Source organism: Pezoporus occidentalis, unplaced genomic scaffold (assembly GCF_034315485.1).
Source record: "Pezoporus occidentalis ecotype Australia unplaced genomic scaffold, CSIRO_AGI_Poc_V1 ctg59, whole genome shotgun sequence".
NCBI lineage: Eukaryota > Metazoa > Chordata > Aves > Psittaciformes > Psittacidae > Pezoporus > Pezoporus occidentalis.
Window position 1 is genome coordinate 3179917 of NW_026915932.1, and position 15337 is coordinate 3195253.

At 42.6% G+C, this 15337-nt stretch overlaps 1 protein-coding gene and 1 long non-coding RNA gene across 9 annotated transcripts in view; both read right to left on the reverse strand.

Moving 5' to 3' along the window:
- DOCK10 (dedicator of cytokinesis 10) overlaps window positions 1–8322 on the reverse strand; it is a 158169-nt gene extending 149847 nt beyond the window's left edge. For 5 of the 7 annotated variants that reach the window (XM_062638894.1, XM_062638892.1, XM_062638890.1 and 2 more), the window contains exon 1: window positions 8175–8322. In XM_062638894.1, the coding sequence (XP_062494878.1) occupies window positions 8175–8288 (114 nt within the window). In that variant the 5' untranslated portion in view covers window positions 8289–8322. Of the gene's footprint in view, window positions 1–2369; window positions 2499–8174 lie in introns of those variants that run through there. The other 2 variants (XM_062638891.1, XM_062638897.1) reach the window with 2 other exon arrangements.
- Window positions 8323–9850: 1528 nt separating this feature from the next.
- On the reverse strand, window positions 9851–14961 carry LOC134174241 (uncharacterized). Of its 2 annotated transcripts, none has more exons than XR_009968569.1 (3): window positions 14671–14961; window positions 14436–14549; window positions 9851–10160 (listed from the first exon to the last, which is right to left on the reverse strand). It is a non-coding gene; the product is annotated as an uncharacterized LOC134174241 (long non-coding RNA). The 2 variants fall into 2 exon arrangements; XR_009968568.1 differs by having other exon boundaries at window positions 14436–14582.
- Between the last annotated feature and the right edge of the window lie 376 nt (window positions 14962–15337).

Here is a 15337-nt window from a genome sequence, read left to right on the forward strand (position 1 = left end):
GCTATGAGAGACCTGAGAGTCCAGGATTTCATTCTTGACTATAAATTAGAAGTACATTCCTCAAAAAACAACTGACATCCACCAGTCTATTCACAGCTGCGAAAGCAGGTACACCCAGCAGAAAACAGACATGGGCAAATAATGCCTTCAAACAATGACAGTTTAAAGATTAAAATCCACTATGGCTAACCAAACCCAAAGGTAATAAAGACTTTTCCCTTTTTCCTATGCTATACATATCCAGTCATTCCAGTTTTAGACAGAACATTTCTTTACTACTTCTCTTGGTAAATGGTAACACTTAAAAAAAGCAAGCGGTTTGTTTTTTTTTTCCCCTCTGTTACATCCAACTCCATTACATTCATTACATTTCGCTACATCTACATCATTTAATTTACGTCAATATGTCAAAGTAACCTAGAATTGTGTTTGCTTTAAGGCAACCAACCTCAAAGCTAAAAAGCCCATTTCAGACTCAATGATAGAGTTCTCATGTACTTTCACCACATAACAGAAGTGGAAAACTACACTCAGAATTAAGAAAATCACTATAGTATTAACAGCTTACTAAATTTCTGTGCAATGCATACTATACCAACTGCACAACAGGAACAGTGGGGAGAAAATCCAGCAGTAAGCTAATAGTTAATATGTAATTTAAAATGTAATACAGTCTATGTTCTTCAATTCTTGAGCTTTTTTGGGTTTGGGGTTTTTATTTGAGACTAAAGAGATAAAACCTTGTTTCATTGAGGCAGCAGGAGAGTCCTGTTGGAGTGTGGCACCTGTTTCACTCACCTGGCATCCTAATGCTGCTGTCTGCACAGTGTCACAAAGGTATCCAGATTTCCCCATCTGACGTATTTTTATACAAGCTTAAAGCACATCTACATTATGTCATCTCAAAACATTACATTGTGTTCCAAAACACATAGTATTTGGGTTGCAGCTGAAAAGTAACATCACGGTACTAGATCAAAGAGGCTGGATGTTAACTCCCTGAGTACAAACTGGGGAGGAGAGGCTGGGCAGCACCATCCCTAGTGCTCCAAGGGAACTGTCTCCACATATTTGTACAAAATTTAAGATCAAAAAAAAGCAACACTGACCTCTCGCCTGTGTGTATTATGGGAGGGAAAAAGGGTACCAGAGATTATAAGTAATCCACTAAAAATATATTTAAGCAATGAGTTTAGTTTGTAAGTATGCATCATTGACATGGAGAGGTATAAATAATAGACTGCTGCATTGTGAACCCAACCTTCAAAACAAAGGAGAGGCGGGGGTGGGAGTAATAAGAAGAAAAAGCCTCCTGATTTTCTCCTGTATAAGAGAATGGCTCTGGAAGGCTTCACTGACACATACCACCATTTAGCACTACTGCAGCTTGGTGCCCTCTTACTACACTGCTACTTAGAGCCTGGTTCTGCTCTGCCCAGAAAGGGACAACATGAGCAGAAGTCAGTCACACTAAGCAACCACACAAAGGGCAGGCAGCTCTCAGTTTTCTTACATTTTACAGGAGAGGGAAAAATTGCCCATGTGAGCAAGGACAACAGTGGGGCAGACTACGAAACAGTCTTAACAGCCGGGGAAATTGTTCAGCTATATGGGCAGGACAGCACATGATGGGAACAAACTCTGGAACAACCATTCTAAGGCTTTTACTATAGATGTATTGCATGATCTCAGGCAGTTAGCTTCTGGTATTTTGTTTTTCTTACCAACAAAACCAGGGATAAAGTTTGCATTTCCCAATATAAAACACACAGTTGCTATAAAACAGACCGCAAATAAAATCTAGCTTCAGAAAATTATTGTTGAGTTCTGTGAAATGCAGGCAATCCTAAACTGGAACCACTACACATTCTGCAAGTAAGTCTTTGTTGTTTGTGTAATAATCACATCTGTGTCACTATTTCATAGGCTTTTGACCTTGTGCTAGAAAAGTTCCAAACATGTTTTGACTTCTGGAAGTGACATATGCACTGCAGAACTGCCTGTTACAAACCACAACAACATCAAACCTTCTCTCTGTGCAACTGCCCTCCTACAAAGCCAACAGGAGGCTTCATTTTTCATATTCTCTGTCTCTTTTCTATTGCTGTTCATTCTCTCCCTCCCCAGACCCTTAATTTAACCTTGTAAGAGAGGGAAAAAAGTTAATGCAGCTTCTATAAACTGAGAGTATTTTGAATTACTCAAGCTGACTCACTTCCCATGAATTTAAAACAACGTGTTAGTCAAGTGACAGATGAAGAAAACAGTAAAGACTCTGCATTTAAATCTGAGTGTCTCAATGTCCCTGCCTACTAAATGACTACCTGGGCTTGCATATTAGGAGTTATTTGCACAAGTTATTCACCAACCTGACATATCTTTTTTGCAGCTCTCTTCACTTCTTTCCTTCGTTTTACTGTCTTCTTCAGCCTGTCTTTACCCACAAAGTCTTTTCTCTTTTCCCCCATTTTCTCCAACACTTTCAACTTCTTTCTAAACCATTTTCTTCCCTTCTCTGTCTCCACCCTCTCTGAGGCTCTTGCCCCTTATCAACTTTTCCTTATTTCAGCATCAGTTTAATACCCAGTGCCAGTCTCAGATGAAGTTCCCAGAATTGCTCAGAAGACTTTGGCCCTTTTGTCTGCCTGCAGAGGAGGGAGCTCAGCAGCTGGAGAATGTGCAAGTGGTGCATTCTTGCCCATGTCCTTTGCTTCATTTGCCCTTATATCTGGGCTTCAGCAGCCAGCTGAAAAGGGTCAGATCTTTGTCAGGGCCACACCACTGCAAGTGTCCCTGGGATACCCCAACTGAAGAATAGCTATGAAAATACTCATCAGACATTTCAGAGCAAAAGTTTGCTTTGAAAGGAGACTACCTGCAAATAGTGTGGGTCTTGTCTTTGAACAGGTAAGGGATGCTGCACAGGATATTAATTAAAGAGGAATTTTGGAATACAGATTCACTAACAAGGTTCACAGGTAAAATACAAACACAAACAAGTTGTTTAATACTTCAATACTTCATGCATTCATTCCCAGAAGGTTGCTAACATCAGAAATTGCCTGACAAGTTGTCTGCCCTGAGCAAACCATAACTTATCTCAAATGGAAAGGCTCACAAAAGCAGAACTACCAGCTCCAGACTGTAGATAATATTCCCTTATGCCTGTGCCATGAATAAATGCACTCTCTCTCCTCAACCGCCAAAATGGGATGAGGCTTTCTCTTTATGCACGCGCTTTTAAGATTACTTCACCAGGCGATCACCTCAGCCTTAACCAAAGAAAACACAAAAGTGAGAAAGAGCCAACACATTAAGAAGTCTGCAGGGAAACAGGCAAAAAGTGAAGACTGCGCAGTGAAGACCGTGAATATATATGTATGTACAACCACAGAGAGCTGATTTTGTACAGAGCACCGTGGCATATTCGCTGTCATATAAATGCCTTGCTTTGGTTCACCCTAGACAAATAGTATACAACAGAATATTGTCAGAAAAAGGACCCTTTCGCAGTCCAGTTTCTGTCTTTGGAATAGCTGAGTTAACACTGTACCTTTTCAACAGATGAAGTTTTCAGTGTCATTTCATTCACTGGCCTGATTCTCAACATGGAAGACCAATTCAAGCATGGCCACGTAATGAGAAAAGGCCGTACAGTATGATCCAACAATATAAGCACAGTCAAAGCTCTGTTATTATTATTTAGGGTACCAAGGCAGTGAGTGCTCTCTGTGAGGCTGTGAATAATATACATTACTTTCCTTGAGAGACTACAACATGCTGCTGGAGTCACAAAAGCCTCCAACAGTTCATTACCTACCCAAACTAGAAACATCAACTACAACATCAAGATTTTATTATTTGTGAAGAAAATACCACATAAAATACACACTGAAAACAAATGGAAACTCTTGTTTCAGAGAGGAATTACAGTAGCTCCAGGTAATATAACAAGGAGAGAAACCCATTTTGTGGGGAAAAAGAGCTATGTAATCCAGCTTTCCACTCACATGAGACAGCCAGTACAAGGACATTGGACACGACTCTCTGTGCTTGGCTGCAGTGTGATGGAAAGAAAACTCTGCCAAAAAAAAAAGACGTGGAGCAACAGCCCAATTCCAGACTACTATTAACTTGTTTAAGTACAGAAAAGAGATGAGGATCAAGACCCCCCACAGCTCTTTTATAAAAACAATGTCACAATACTTTATGTAAAGGATGAGTACTTCAGCAAGCAGTGCTTAGCCAAATTAATTGAGATCTGGAAATAATAGCATCACATGAAGCGTAGAACTAAGCAGCTAGCGAGCCCATTTCTAGGAACACTGACTGCCTCATCCCTATTTTAAAAACTCCCAGGGAAGCACTGCTGCAGCTACAGACACAAACAAAGCAACATATTAATTTCCCTTTCTTGTGCACAGAGTGTTCATAAAGCAACTTTCAAAAAACCCTTTTCTATTACAATAGACAAAGAATTTTGCAACAAAGTTTCAAAATGCAATAAATTATTTACCTTCTAGATGATGCTGATCAATTCCATTTACTAGGTTGGTGAATTGCCTTTTCTACATAAAGGCTTCACAAGGCACTTATGGAAACAACCTGAAGTACTGCCACGCACTATTAACTGATAGCACCACTCTCTCCACCTGTTGAAGAGTTGAGTAATTAATGTAGAATGTGCTACTTGTGCAAAAACACTGCAGCTGCTACTCCCTACCAACAAGATACACACATATATTCCACCCTCAACCCCTGTTTCCACTTTCTGTCTTTCAGGGCACTACAGAAATTCCTCTGCTAAACAACACCAAATGATAAACATCCTTACTTCTGCCATCCCCTTTCCCCTGATTACACTGACACTTTTTCTTTCTACAGATTTCTGTGCTGAATACTAGCAATTGTATTTCCCATATTAAATGAATAAACATGAACAAAAGGAAAGGTAAAGCATACTAAAAAAAAAGCAACATATCTGAAGACAGTGAAGACCTAAAAGACACAACATTCCATTTTACTGGAACTGTTGCATAGGCATTTGATCCCTAGGCTCTTACCAAATTGCTACAACAACAACCCTCACTGCAGGTGCTGTTACAAATACTACTAAGAGAGGCCCAGCAATTCAATGCAGGATATACACAGAGCAGTACCAGAAGGCTTCATTCTTTACATCTTTAACTTAATTCTTCACTCCTTTATCTTGATTCTTCACACTTTCCACCTTCGCACTTAATGCTTTACACTTTTTCTCTTTGCACTTCCCTACTCTGTAGCAGCCAGTTATTTGCAGACTCATGACAGCAGCTCTGATGACTTTCAGGACTCTCCTACACAAGTCAGGTATAGTATAACTGGAATATAAGGTGCTGATAACATCCAGAGCAAGACGCGATGAGAACCGATGCTTGTCACTGAATACACGGTGAATACAACAGATTTTTCTCTTCTGTAAGAAAATTCAATTCTGGTACAACAAAGAGCAAATTCAGGCAGAAATTTAATATCCTGCAGGACTCTTCTATAATAGTGCCCAAACAGCTTTCCCACAGTGGTGTGCCATGCCAGCATCCCCCCCACGTGCAAGACGTACAGGCCAGGGGAGCTTCCCTGGAAAACATACCTCAACAGACCAGCTGGCCCTGGCACTCAGCATTATGAATCCAGAGGCAATGATTGCTGCCCAACACACAACATCCCAGCTCCACTGGCAGCCCCAAATCTGGCTACAGACAACCAGCAACCCTGGTTACAGCTGCCAAGGGATCTTCTGCCTGTTAGCCAAGATGCAATGGTTAAGTCTGCCTACTCCTACTTGATGTAGCTAGAAAAATAACAGCTTTTTACTCCAGCATGAGTCCTCAGCATAAGGTATCTTATGAAATTTGCCTTTCACAGGCAACACTACTGGCAGCCCAAAAAAGTATGGTAACTTCATTAAGTTTCCCAGAGCTATATGTATTCAACACAGCAAGCAGCCCAGACTTCAGAACCATTGTGCCTGCTGGTGAATAAAATGTAACATCTGGAAGTCCCTAAGTGCTCCCACTGAGCAACATAACTGAAACCAGAATTTGGCCTGGTGTCTTCAAATCTTAGCGTCAGTGTCTTTCAAAGACCATCTTTTCAGATCAAACTACATTTCCTCACATATCAAATCAAAAGCCCTGATGAAATCCAGTACCAGTACACGTTTCATCAGACAATAGGAAGTCAGATCACAGAAGTGGTAGATGATTTTTGCCACCCCACAGCTGAAGTCTTTATGTTTTAAAGGTAGAATGAATAAAATATAACTCAAATGCATGAGCAGTTAATGAAACACTATATTCTTAAGTCAGCAGTATCAGATCTGTTCGCAACACCTTAAAAACCCCACACTTCTCAAGGGAACCAGACCACCACATTCAGATCTGTTTCACCAACCTCATTCTCTGGGTTTTTTTGCATTCTTGCAGCAGAGACACAGGAGAATTAAATATACTTCTAATAGAGCTTCATTTATAACATGTTAAGATGCAATGAGACAATACAATAGTTTAGCTGGTATATGGACTTAAATACACTCTTAGGAGATAACGATTCCACACAGAATTTGGGCAGAGCCCAAACCAACCGTCAGTTCCCAGAATGTTCCCACCAAACCTTTATCATTGTAGTGTATCCTGTTTGACAACGGGGCAAATTCTGCTCTCTACGTGCTCAGAGGGCAGGACCATGCACATCTGCCAGCAGTACAGCTGTAGAGACACTTGAGGATTTGACACAGGCTGATAGCAGATACAACCTCTGAGGGAGGTCAGGAGAAACAAGTAAGTTTCTACCAAACTTTCACATGTGAGAAGCCTGGAAATATCTGATTAAGACCTTCGAATCTGACTGCAAAAGCACTGCAAACCCAGTGAGGTAAAGCAAAGGACTCACGTTTGGTGCACAGACAGTTCGGAAGCATGAACTGGCTGCTGCCTCCAAGCGGGACAGCTGTTTTAGCACTGCTCTCCATTTCAAGTGGGCAAGGTCCCTTCAAAGGAGAAAACGGGCCACTAAGTCCATGGGAACGTAGCTGCAGAATTATTTCCCATTTTGTGCAGACAGAGAGAGTGCATTGCATTGAGTCACTGGCATGGGGTAAGCTTTGATGGGTGATGACGTTTCACTTAAAACTTTCCCTCTTTCAGCTTTTTAGTCTACTTCATGAACTGTGCTGCCTGAAAATCTAGAAAAAAAATATTTATCTGACTTGCATGATTCACAGAAATGATATGCTTAATCATCTAAGGAGGAGTCATTTATCTCTCATAACACACAGCTTTAAATTCAAAGTGAGCTTAATATGAAAATGGCTAATAAATGACTCATAAATGGCTAGTGATTCAAAAAGCCTAGTGGACATTTCTCTGTGAACCCTAACAGTTTGCCATCTGTGTCTAACAGCTAAAGTCTTACATACAGCCACATAAAGGGAAGAGAAAATACTGATAAAGTAATGTGGTAACAGCGTACAGCCCTTTTATGCTATTCCACTGATGGACAGATACGGGGATTGAAGCCTCATGCAATGCATTTTAGAAGTGAACGCTGCCAGGAAAACCATGGTCTGTGTTTCTACGGCACATCAGGCCTCCTTCCATAGGGTTTCCAGTGGAAATCACCAAGAGCACACACTCGCCTCGGTAGTTAGGGTTATACACGAGCATTTAGTCTATGAAGTACCTAAAAATCACGTGGCTGACAACTACTCGGAGACCTGGAGAGCTCGGGTCCCGTATCCCCGAGCACACCGGGCTCATTGTACCACTGATAACGCACTCTTCGTGTTTCACTCCATCTGCCCGTGCAAAACTCATTCAAAAGAGAAGAGAATCAGCGAAACGCGGGAAAGCAAGCAAGCCAGAACGCTCCCGAGAACAGAGGAACGTCAGTAGCCGTCGGTAGCACTGACACGGGGAGGCGCGGCCAGGAGGCGCGGCGGTACCGGCAGCGAGCGACGAGGCGCCCGAGCCGGGGGACCCACTGCGGGGCCCTCCACTCCCGTCCCCGCGGGCTGCCCCCCGCGCCGCGCGCCTCCCAGCTCCCCGGCGCGCTTCGCACCTGGGCCGGTGCCCGCTCCCTATTCCCCGCTGCAGCCGCCCCGCTCCGGCCGGCGCTGCCCCGCCCGCCGCACTCACCCGCTGCTGGAGCCGCCCGCTGGCGGCCGCTGCCGCCGCGCTGTGCCGCAGCTCCGCCGCCTGCCCCGGCCGCAGCAGGCTCCGCGTGAAGCGCCGCGTCCGCTCGCCGGCCATGGGCACCGGCAGCCCCGCGCTCCGGCCGCCGCTCCCCGCCCGGGCCGAGGCGCCGTCAGGAAGCGGAACTGGGGGTTTCCCTCCCGCTCCCCCCGCGAAGGAGGGGTGTGCGGGGCGGGGGCCGCCCGCCATCAGCAAAGGGGCAGCCCCTCCCCGGGGGAGCGTCGCGCCCTCGCCACCTTCGCTGGCCATGTGCGGTGCGGCAGAGCTTCGGCCCCGGGAGGGCCCCGCGGGGACGTCCCGCTCCCGCCCCGGCGGCTCCGAGGCGGCTGCGCGCCGAGGGGTGCCCCCGGAGGAGAATGGGGGCCGGGGTGCTGGAAGGAGCCCGAACCAGGCCCCCCTCCGCGTATGTGCAGTCGCCAAAAGATGCTCTGCCAGGAAGGCGGCTGGGTTGGGTTCGAGAGGAACAGCGACTCTTGGTATTAACCACTCGCCAGGGTGGACAAACCAGTTCACCAGCCGAACCCAGAGCCCAGCCAGCAGGTTTCCTGTGAAATCAACTCTCTGGTCAGCCCCACCATCCTCAAAGCTGGTGGGAAGCATTTGCCGAGTAGCAAGGGCTGCTGCGGCCCCTGTACTGAGTGAGGCTGGATGTCATCCAGTCCTTCTGCCAGTTGGCTTGGCATCCCTGTTCCTACACTATGGAAAACTCTGACGATCACAATTGAGTTTAGCCACTTAAGCCCACAGAAGTCACACAACAGTCACAGCTCTCCCCCCTAGCAGAATGATCGTATCTTCTGTTAGTGGGAATATGGATTTATGCCCGAATGCCAAGATGCAATGGGGAGAATCCAGTATTGGCAAGAGCTGTGTCTGAACTTCTTTGTGCATGAATACTTACATTCTCCTCTGTTGCAAAATTTTCATCATTTACTGGTAGGTATGGGAAAGGAGGCAACTGTGAGTGATCACACATTTGAGTGCATGGTAATCCCTGTAAAAGGCTTAAAATAAGACCCGAGGAACTTCAGGTGTAACCCCTGATAATGCAATGGTGCTGCACAAGTGTGAGGGCAACACTTCAAGCTACAAAGGTGCTGAGACTCAAAAGCCAACAGAGTCAGTTACCATTTAGTTTGACTGTTGTATTAGGGAATTAAATGTTGCAAGAACTCCTGGCTTGCATCTGCACTGGGAAGCATGCTGTCTGCTTCGAGGCAGCTGGCTGTAAGTCACCTTAGGCACCAGTGTGCTATGAATTCACTTCAGCTTCTGCATAGCTCCCAGTTCTCCCCTCCAAGATGACTAAAGATACCAAAGGCATCACAGCCCAGAGTTTAAGTATTCCTCTGCAAGGGAAACATTTCCCAGTAAGGTGAATTATCTGAAGTGTGCTAAGTGCTCCAGAACTCGTTTAAGACAATTACAAATACTACTCTAGATAGTTCTAACATTCATCAGATGTTATCCTGTAATATCTTGGAGATGATACTTGTTTGGAGCTAAAGCGCAATAAAAAAGTACTACTGGATTGGAAAAGTTTTCTTGGTCTTGAGAAATTTGACACACATTAAAAAAGAAGAGTAAGTAGCCTCAGTGACTCTAAGGAAACATTCTGCTGAAACACACATGTAATTTATGATAAATCTGACTGCAATTTGTTGCAGACAGCAAAGGACACACACATTGCAGCATCTGTGAGAAAGAATTATGAAAATCAATGGTTTCCTCCATGCAGTATGTGCATGTACATTCTGGAAAATTACTTTAAGAGAATAACCACCATAATAATCCTGGTCAGGAATCTGCAGCCATCCCTGGCTTTGAGGATGGTACTGCTGCTTCTACTCAGTGTGATCAGTCCTGCGTTCAGGCAACAGCAGCCTGTGTTCCACATTTCTTCTCACTTCACAGTTATACACAGGCAACCTAGGGATTGAGCGAATACACAGATACTTGTCAGTGAGCAGCTGGCTGCTTAAATCCGTTAGTAGACATCAAGAAATAAAAGAGCTGGCTGTTTCTGCACCACAAACATTTTCAAGCCTGCAGGAAAGCAAGAACTATCCACAAATACCGAAACAATGAGCAAAAAAAGGCAGTTGGATTAAATGTAACACATTTTTTATTATTACCACTTTAATAAGCATTCAGTGCTAGTCTGGGCAGGGAGCTTTGTCAATGAGGAGCTGAGTCTGCTGCCTCTGAAATTGTCATGCATAGCTCACAGCACAAGTGTCCAGGATTTTGCAATTCATATAGTTGTTTACCAAATAATTATGGTATGGTATAATGCAAAATTAATTCTTTTGGTTCGTCTGAGAGTTACTCAGGAGTTTGAGTGTTCTAACATTTTACCTAAGTTTTCTTTGCCGCTGAAAACCTCACTAATTTGATTAGTGAAAAAGTTGGTTTTCCTGTATCTCTGAGAGAGATAATACAAACTTGAACACAAACATTTTTCTTTACTGATGTAACGCCTGCCCCCTGCCTCTTCTGTCACTGTTCACAACCTTAGTTCTATACCGTTATCAGCACACACTAACTGCAAAGTGAAACTGCTGTGGTTTGTTATTATCAGAGCTTCATAAAAAGCATAATGTAGCTTCATTGTCTCTTGAGCTTTGAACTTCTTCCTGGGTGCAATGAAATTAATTCTCCGGCCCATATGGCCTTCCACAGCTTCTAGCACAACTTAAAAGTTGACACTAACTGCTGACGCAGACACTTGCAAAACATGGAATTTAGACACCTCTGTCGCCATTGACAGCACGAGAATGTTCACTCTTTTAACATGATTTTAAATGCAAGTGCCTTTTAAATTGGTCCAAATTCAGAAACTTGTAAGACCCCACTGTTCACTTCCTATCTCCCACTCTATCTCATTTATTACAAATGATAGCATTGCACAATCTTTAATGATTCCAGAACATGGCACACAACCAGCCCGCAAGCATCCACCCTTTATAGGATGATTACGACTGCTGTTGAGCACAGTTCAGTCTACCAAGGCAGAAGGCACCTTCACAGGACTGAGGAGCGCTTTCTCCTTCTGTAGCTGTTACCTGCACTATGTCTGGGTTACTTCTACAAGACTTGACTTCCCTTGGCACTTGGCATTTTGATTAACATTTGACAGTGGGTGAACTTACCAAATTCAAGGTGATACATCTATTTCAAGTTTTAATGCAGAGCTGATCATGCAATTACACAAAATAATAACAGAAGGAAATGAAAACATGCAAACACAAAATATCCCCTTCAACACTCAAATTAAAAAACTATAATGTAGTACTTTTGCAAATGCCTCTAATTCTACAAGTCCATTTTACTGGAAACTTTAGACTCTGCAAAAAAAGGCTTTTAGTTTGAAGGATGTTAAGAGAAATAAGTTTCCAGCCCTTCAGCTAGACCTTCTTTAATGGACGAGGTGGGGTGTAGCTGCTTGCGTAGAAGCATCGTTAGCTCCAGTAGGGCTATGTGAGCAAGGCAGTTAAGAGGTTGATGGGGAGGCTCCAAGTACTTCAAGATTCCTGATATAGGCTATGTATGGTTTCTATAGGAATTTAACTATTTGTGCTAGATTTGTATGGATGTAGGATTATTATTGAAGAGCTCCAACTGACTGACCTGAGTAGAACTATTAATACTGATCAATTAACTTATGTATGTCTTTAAAAAAATCAAGATCAAGTAGGTAATTAAGTGTAAACCTCAAACACCAGGCATACACGTAACCTTTTTATAAAGATTCATAACTCAAAATCACGCTGCTTAAGATAGGCCTTATATTGGTTTTACAGGGTCATGGAGGTCAGAATATTTTTCCTTAATTACGGAATTAATACCAGATCTGACCTCATGTTTGGTTACATTGCTGGGTCAAAATTCTTGTTCTTTTAGAGCGTTAAGAGTATGAAGTTGAGAAGAAAAGAACACTGCAGGAAAAAATCTGCTATATTGAAAGGAGACATAGTATTCAGATAAACAGTTTCAATGAGAACACATTTAATGGTATCTCTGACAAGTGCATGCAAACATGCAAACAAATAAGTGGCCAGAAAAATGAGTTTATCATGTAAACTCAAGTAAACCTAAATCTATCTACAAGTGCCTTATAGGACAAGTGGAACTACTATTTTAAAAGATAAAAATTACTCTAGAGGACAACCAAGGAAAACAAAAAAATAAAAGAGAGAATTATCTTTATTCACAATTATACTTAGTGTAAGAGATGCAAAATATGAGGCTGCCCTACCTTACTCTGTCTGACTTCCCTCTGAAAGACGGGAAAAATAACACTTTGCTATCCCACCATAGATGCAGTTTAAAGGTGTTCAAATGTTTAGTTCACAAGGTCCAAATGAGTAAGAAGGCTAGATATGGCTCTAAGTAAATATTTTTAAGAACAAAAGGAATTAATACTAATTTAATGGTAATAATTTTAAACTGTTTATCGGTCTCATTCAGATCTGGAGTTCCACTAGAAGTTTTCATCTAAATTCTTCACTCCATTTTCTGGCCAGCTGTGTAAGTGCAAGATCAACACCATTTATGAGATGTTCAGACACTACATTAAGAACACCATTATAAATAACTAGCTAGTACATTTAAAAAGTACTTTCCAATTCAGCTGTGCAAAAGTAAACCCCTGAATTTGCAACGGCTGTATTAACCTCTTAAGAGAAGAGTCACATATATGTTTATGCACCTTTATGGAGCAGAAGCATTACTCAAGTGATTCACAAAACAGCCATCTTATCCTGTAAGTGCTCTGGCACCCACAGACTACAGGCATCTTTAAATTCAGAGTGCCTTTCTTAAATATGCAGAAAATAAGAAGTTTAGTGTCTATACATAACCTGTATGCATACATACATCACTGCATGGCCTTTCTAAGATTCGTTCTTCACATGTCCTATCTCGGCTGTGTCATTAGGTTCATTTTAGAAATTCTGTTAAATTCTAACATAGAGGCTGCAAGGAAAATCATGTCAAATGAATTTCAAGTTTACCTTAATCAGTGGGTGACTGATGTGTTCTCAATTTCAAGACATTCCTCCATTATCAATTACATTAACTCTACACTACTAAGAGACTCCATTTGGTAGGGCAGACGTGATTTCGTTTATGATTTAATTGCAACACTAAGCCACTTGTAAATAGACTGAGGTCAGCCATGTCATGTTTTGCATCAGTGAAATTGCATATAATCACACAAATACAACTATAGGTCAAGCAGGCTTTACCTTTTAAAGAGGAAATTGTACCTGTTGCACGTAGCACTTGACAAGTGCGCATCATTATAGCTATCTCTCTAGATTGAAAAACAGGCCAGAAAGTTAAATATAAAAAACCAAAAGCTTCAGGTAATTCCATGTGATCACAGTCTTCATTTAGTAATATTCAAAGCAACTTGACATTTCTAGTAAGAGCTCCACCTGCACATTTTTCACTGTAGTTACAAGATGGTAAAAGCAAGATTGTCTTCACACTATTAATTCTCACTTCCATGTCCTGTACCTCCACAGCACATATTCTTCTTTAACAGTAAGCATATTTTACCATTTGTGGAAGTCAACCAGGTCAAGATCCTGACCTTTCCATTTTTAAATGCTGTTTTTCCATGATACTCTATACAAAGTGTACTTGGCATTGAGAATTGCATTCCAGGAGACTTCTTTTTCTCTTCTAAACACGCAGTCTCCTTGATTTTTCTACTGCCTGAAATGATCAGTAGGATAAGTTTTATGACCTCTAAATTTTATTTTAAAATGTGTTTAGCCTGCTACCTTACAGGTACACATTCCCAATGGAAATGAACTGTGGTGAGTGCTGAACATAACCGTAATTGAATGGATAATCCTCATGGGAGAAAGCTGGATGATTTGCCATGTTTTCCTTTTTACAAGCAGATATTGCACAAATCTCTCTTCCTTGATGAAAATGCAGAGCACATAGACTAGAAGGTCTATAGTATAAAAATAAATAGCAAAAGCAGCCAACCTCTCTTTACCTCTGTCAAACCTCTTGGACACTGCACATAAACAAATGCAGTCAACTCCTTTGAAAAGGGAGGCAATCATAACCAAAGCACAAAACAGACAAAACAAGTAAGGCAGAAAGGTCAGTATATAGTTCAGTATATAGTTTAGTAGAGTGTAGGTCCAATTGAAAGCAGTAGGAAGTAAAGCCTGAACCTACCATTGCCCACTTCATGTGGTGGTTAGCTGGGGTGCAGAAAGATGCCTATAGCGAGGTACTGCTGCCAGGGCCAGCAGCAGCAGTGGGGAACAGTTACCCTGCAGACTGCAAATTCTGCATGGCAGAACATGAGTGAAAAGGATGAATCTATGGGACACAAATCAGTATTTTTTTTTAGGAGAGAAAAGGATTTTGGTTTGGTTTTCTTCTTCCATTTGAGCAAATGCAAACCTACCTGCTGGATTTTGCAGTCAGAGCACTCCACTCGTGCGTGGAGGAGGTTGAACAGGGAATGCATCCCACCAGCTTGTGCATCCCTAATGACAGCCAGTACTGCAGCCTCTCCCCTTACTTTGCCTTCCTCCCACTGTCTTCCACTGGTAAATTCCGCCTGCACAGGTAAAGGAATTGTCCTCAAATGTCACAGGAAAAGCAGAGGCCTTTCCTCTGCTCCAAGACTGCTATTCTATCACCATGCTAGAAAGGCAACTAGGATTCACTGCACAAGTTCAAGCTCTCCTGACTGCTGAGCTGTGTGACAGCAGGCATCCCTGTCCCCACTGCACAGCCTAGGCTCTACCACGAACACACACACACCAGCTCTTACAGCCTGCTCCTCAAAGTGGAAACATGGCTACATGTTGTGGTTTTGGGGTTCTCCATTTCTCTTCCTGCCGCTCACACAGTGTTTAAAATCACTTTTGGTTTCGCTACATGCTCAAACACCATCTGTGAGACCAACTCTCTTCACTCACTTTGCCACCAAAATGCAGAAAGATTTAAGGTGCCTCCCACATCCCCCTTGGATTCTTGTCTGGACACGGCAAAACCACCATTGCCAGAGATGATTTAGTTGTGGAAAACACTCAGAACAGTTTTGCAGAAGAAACTGATATAATCTG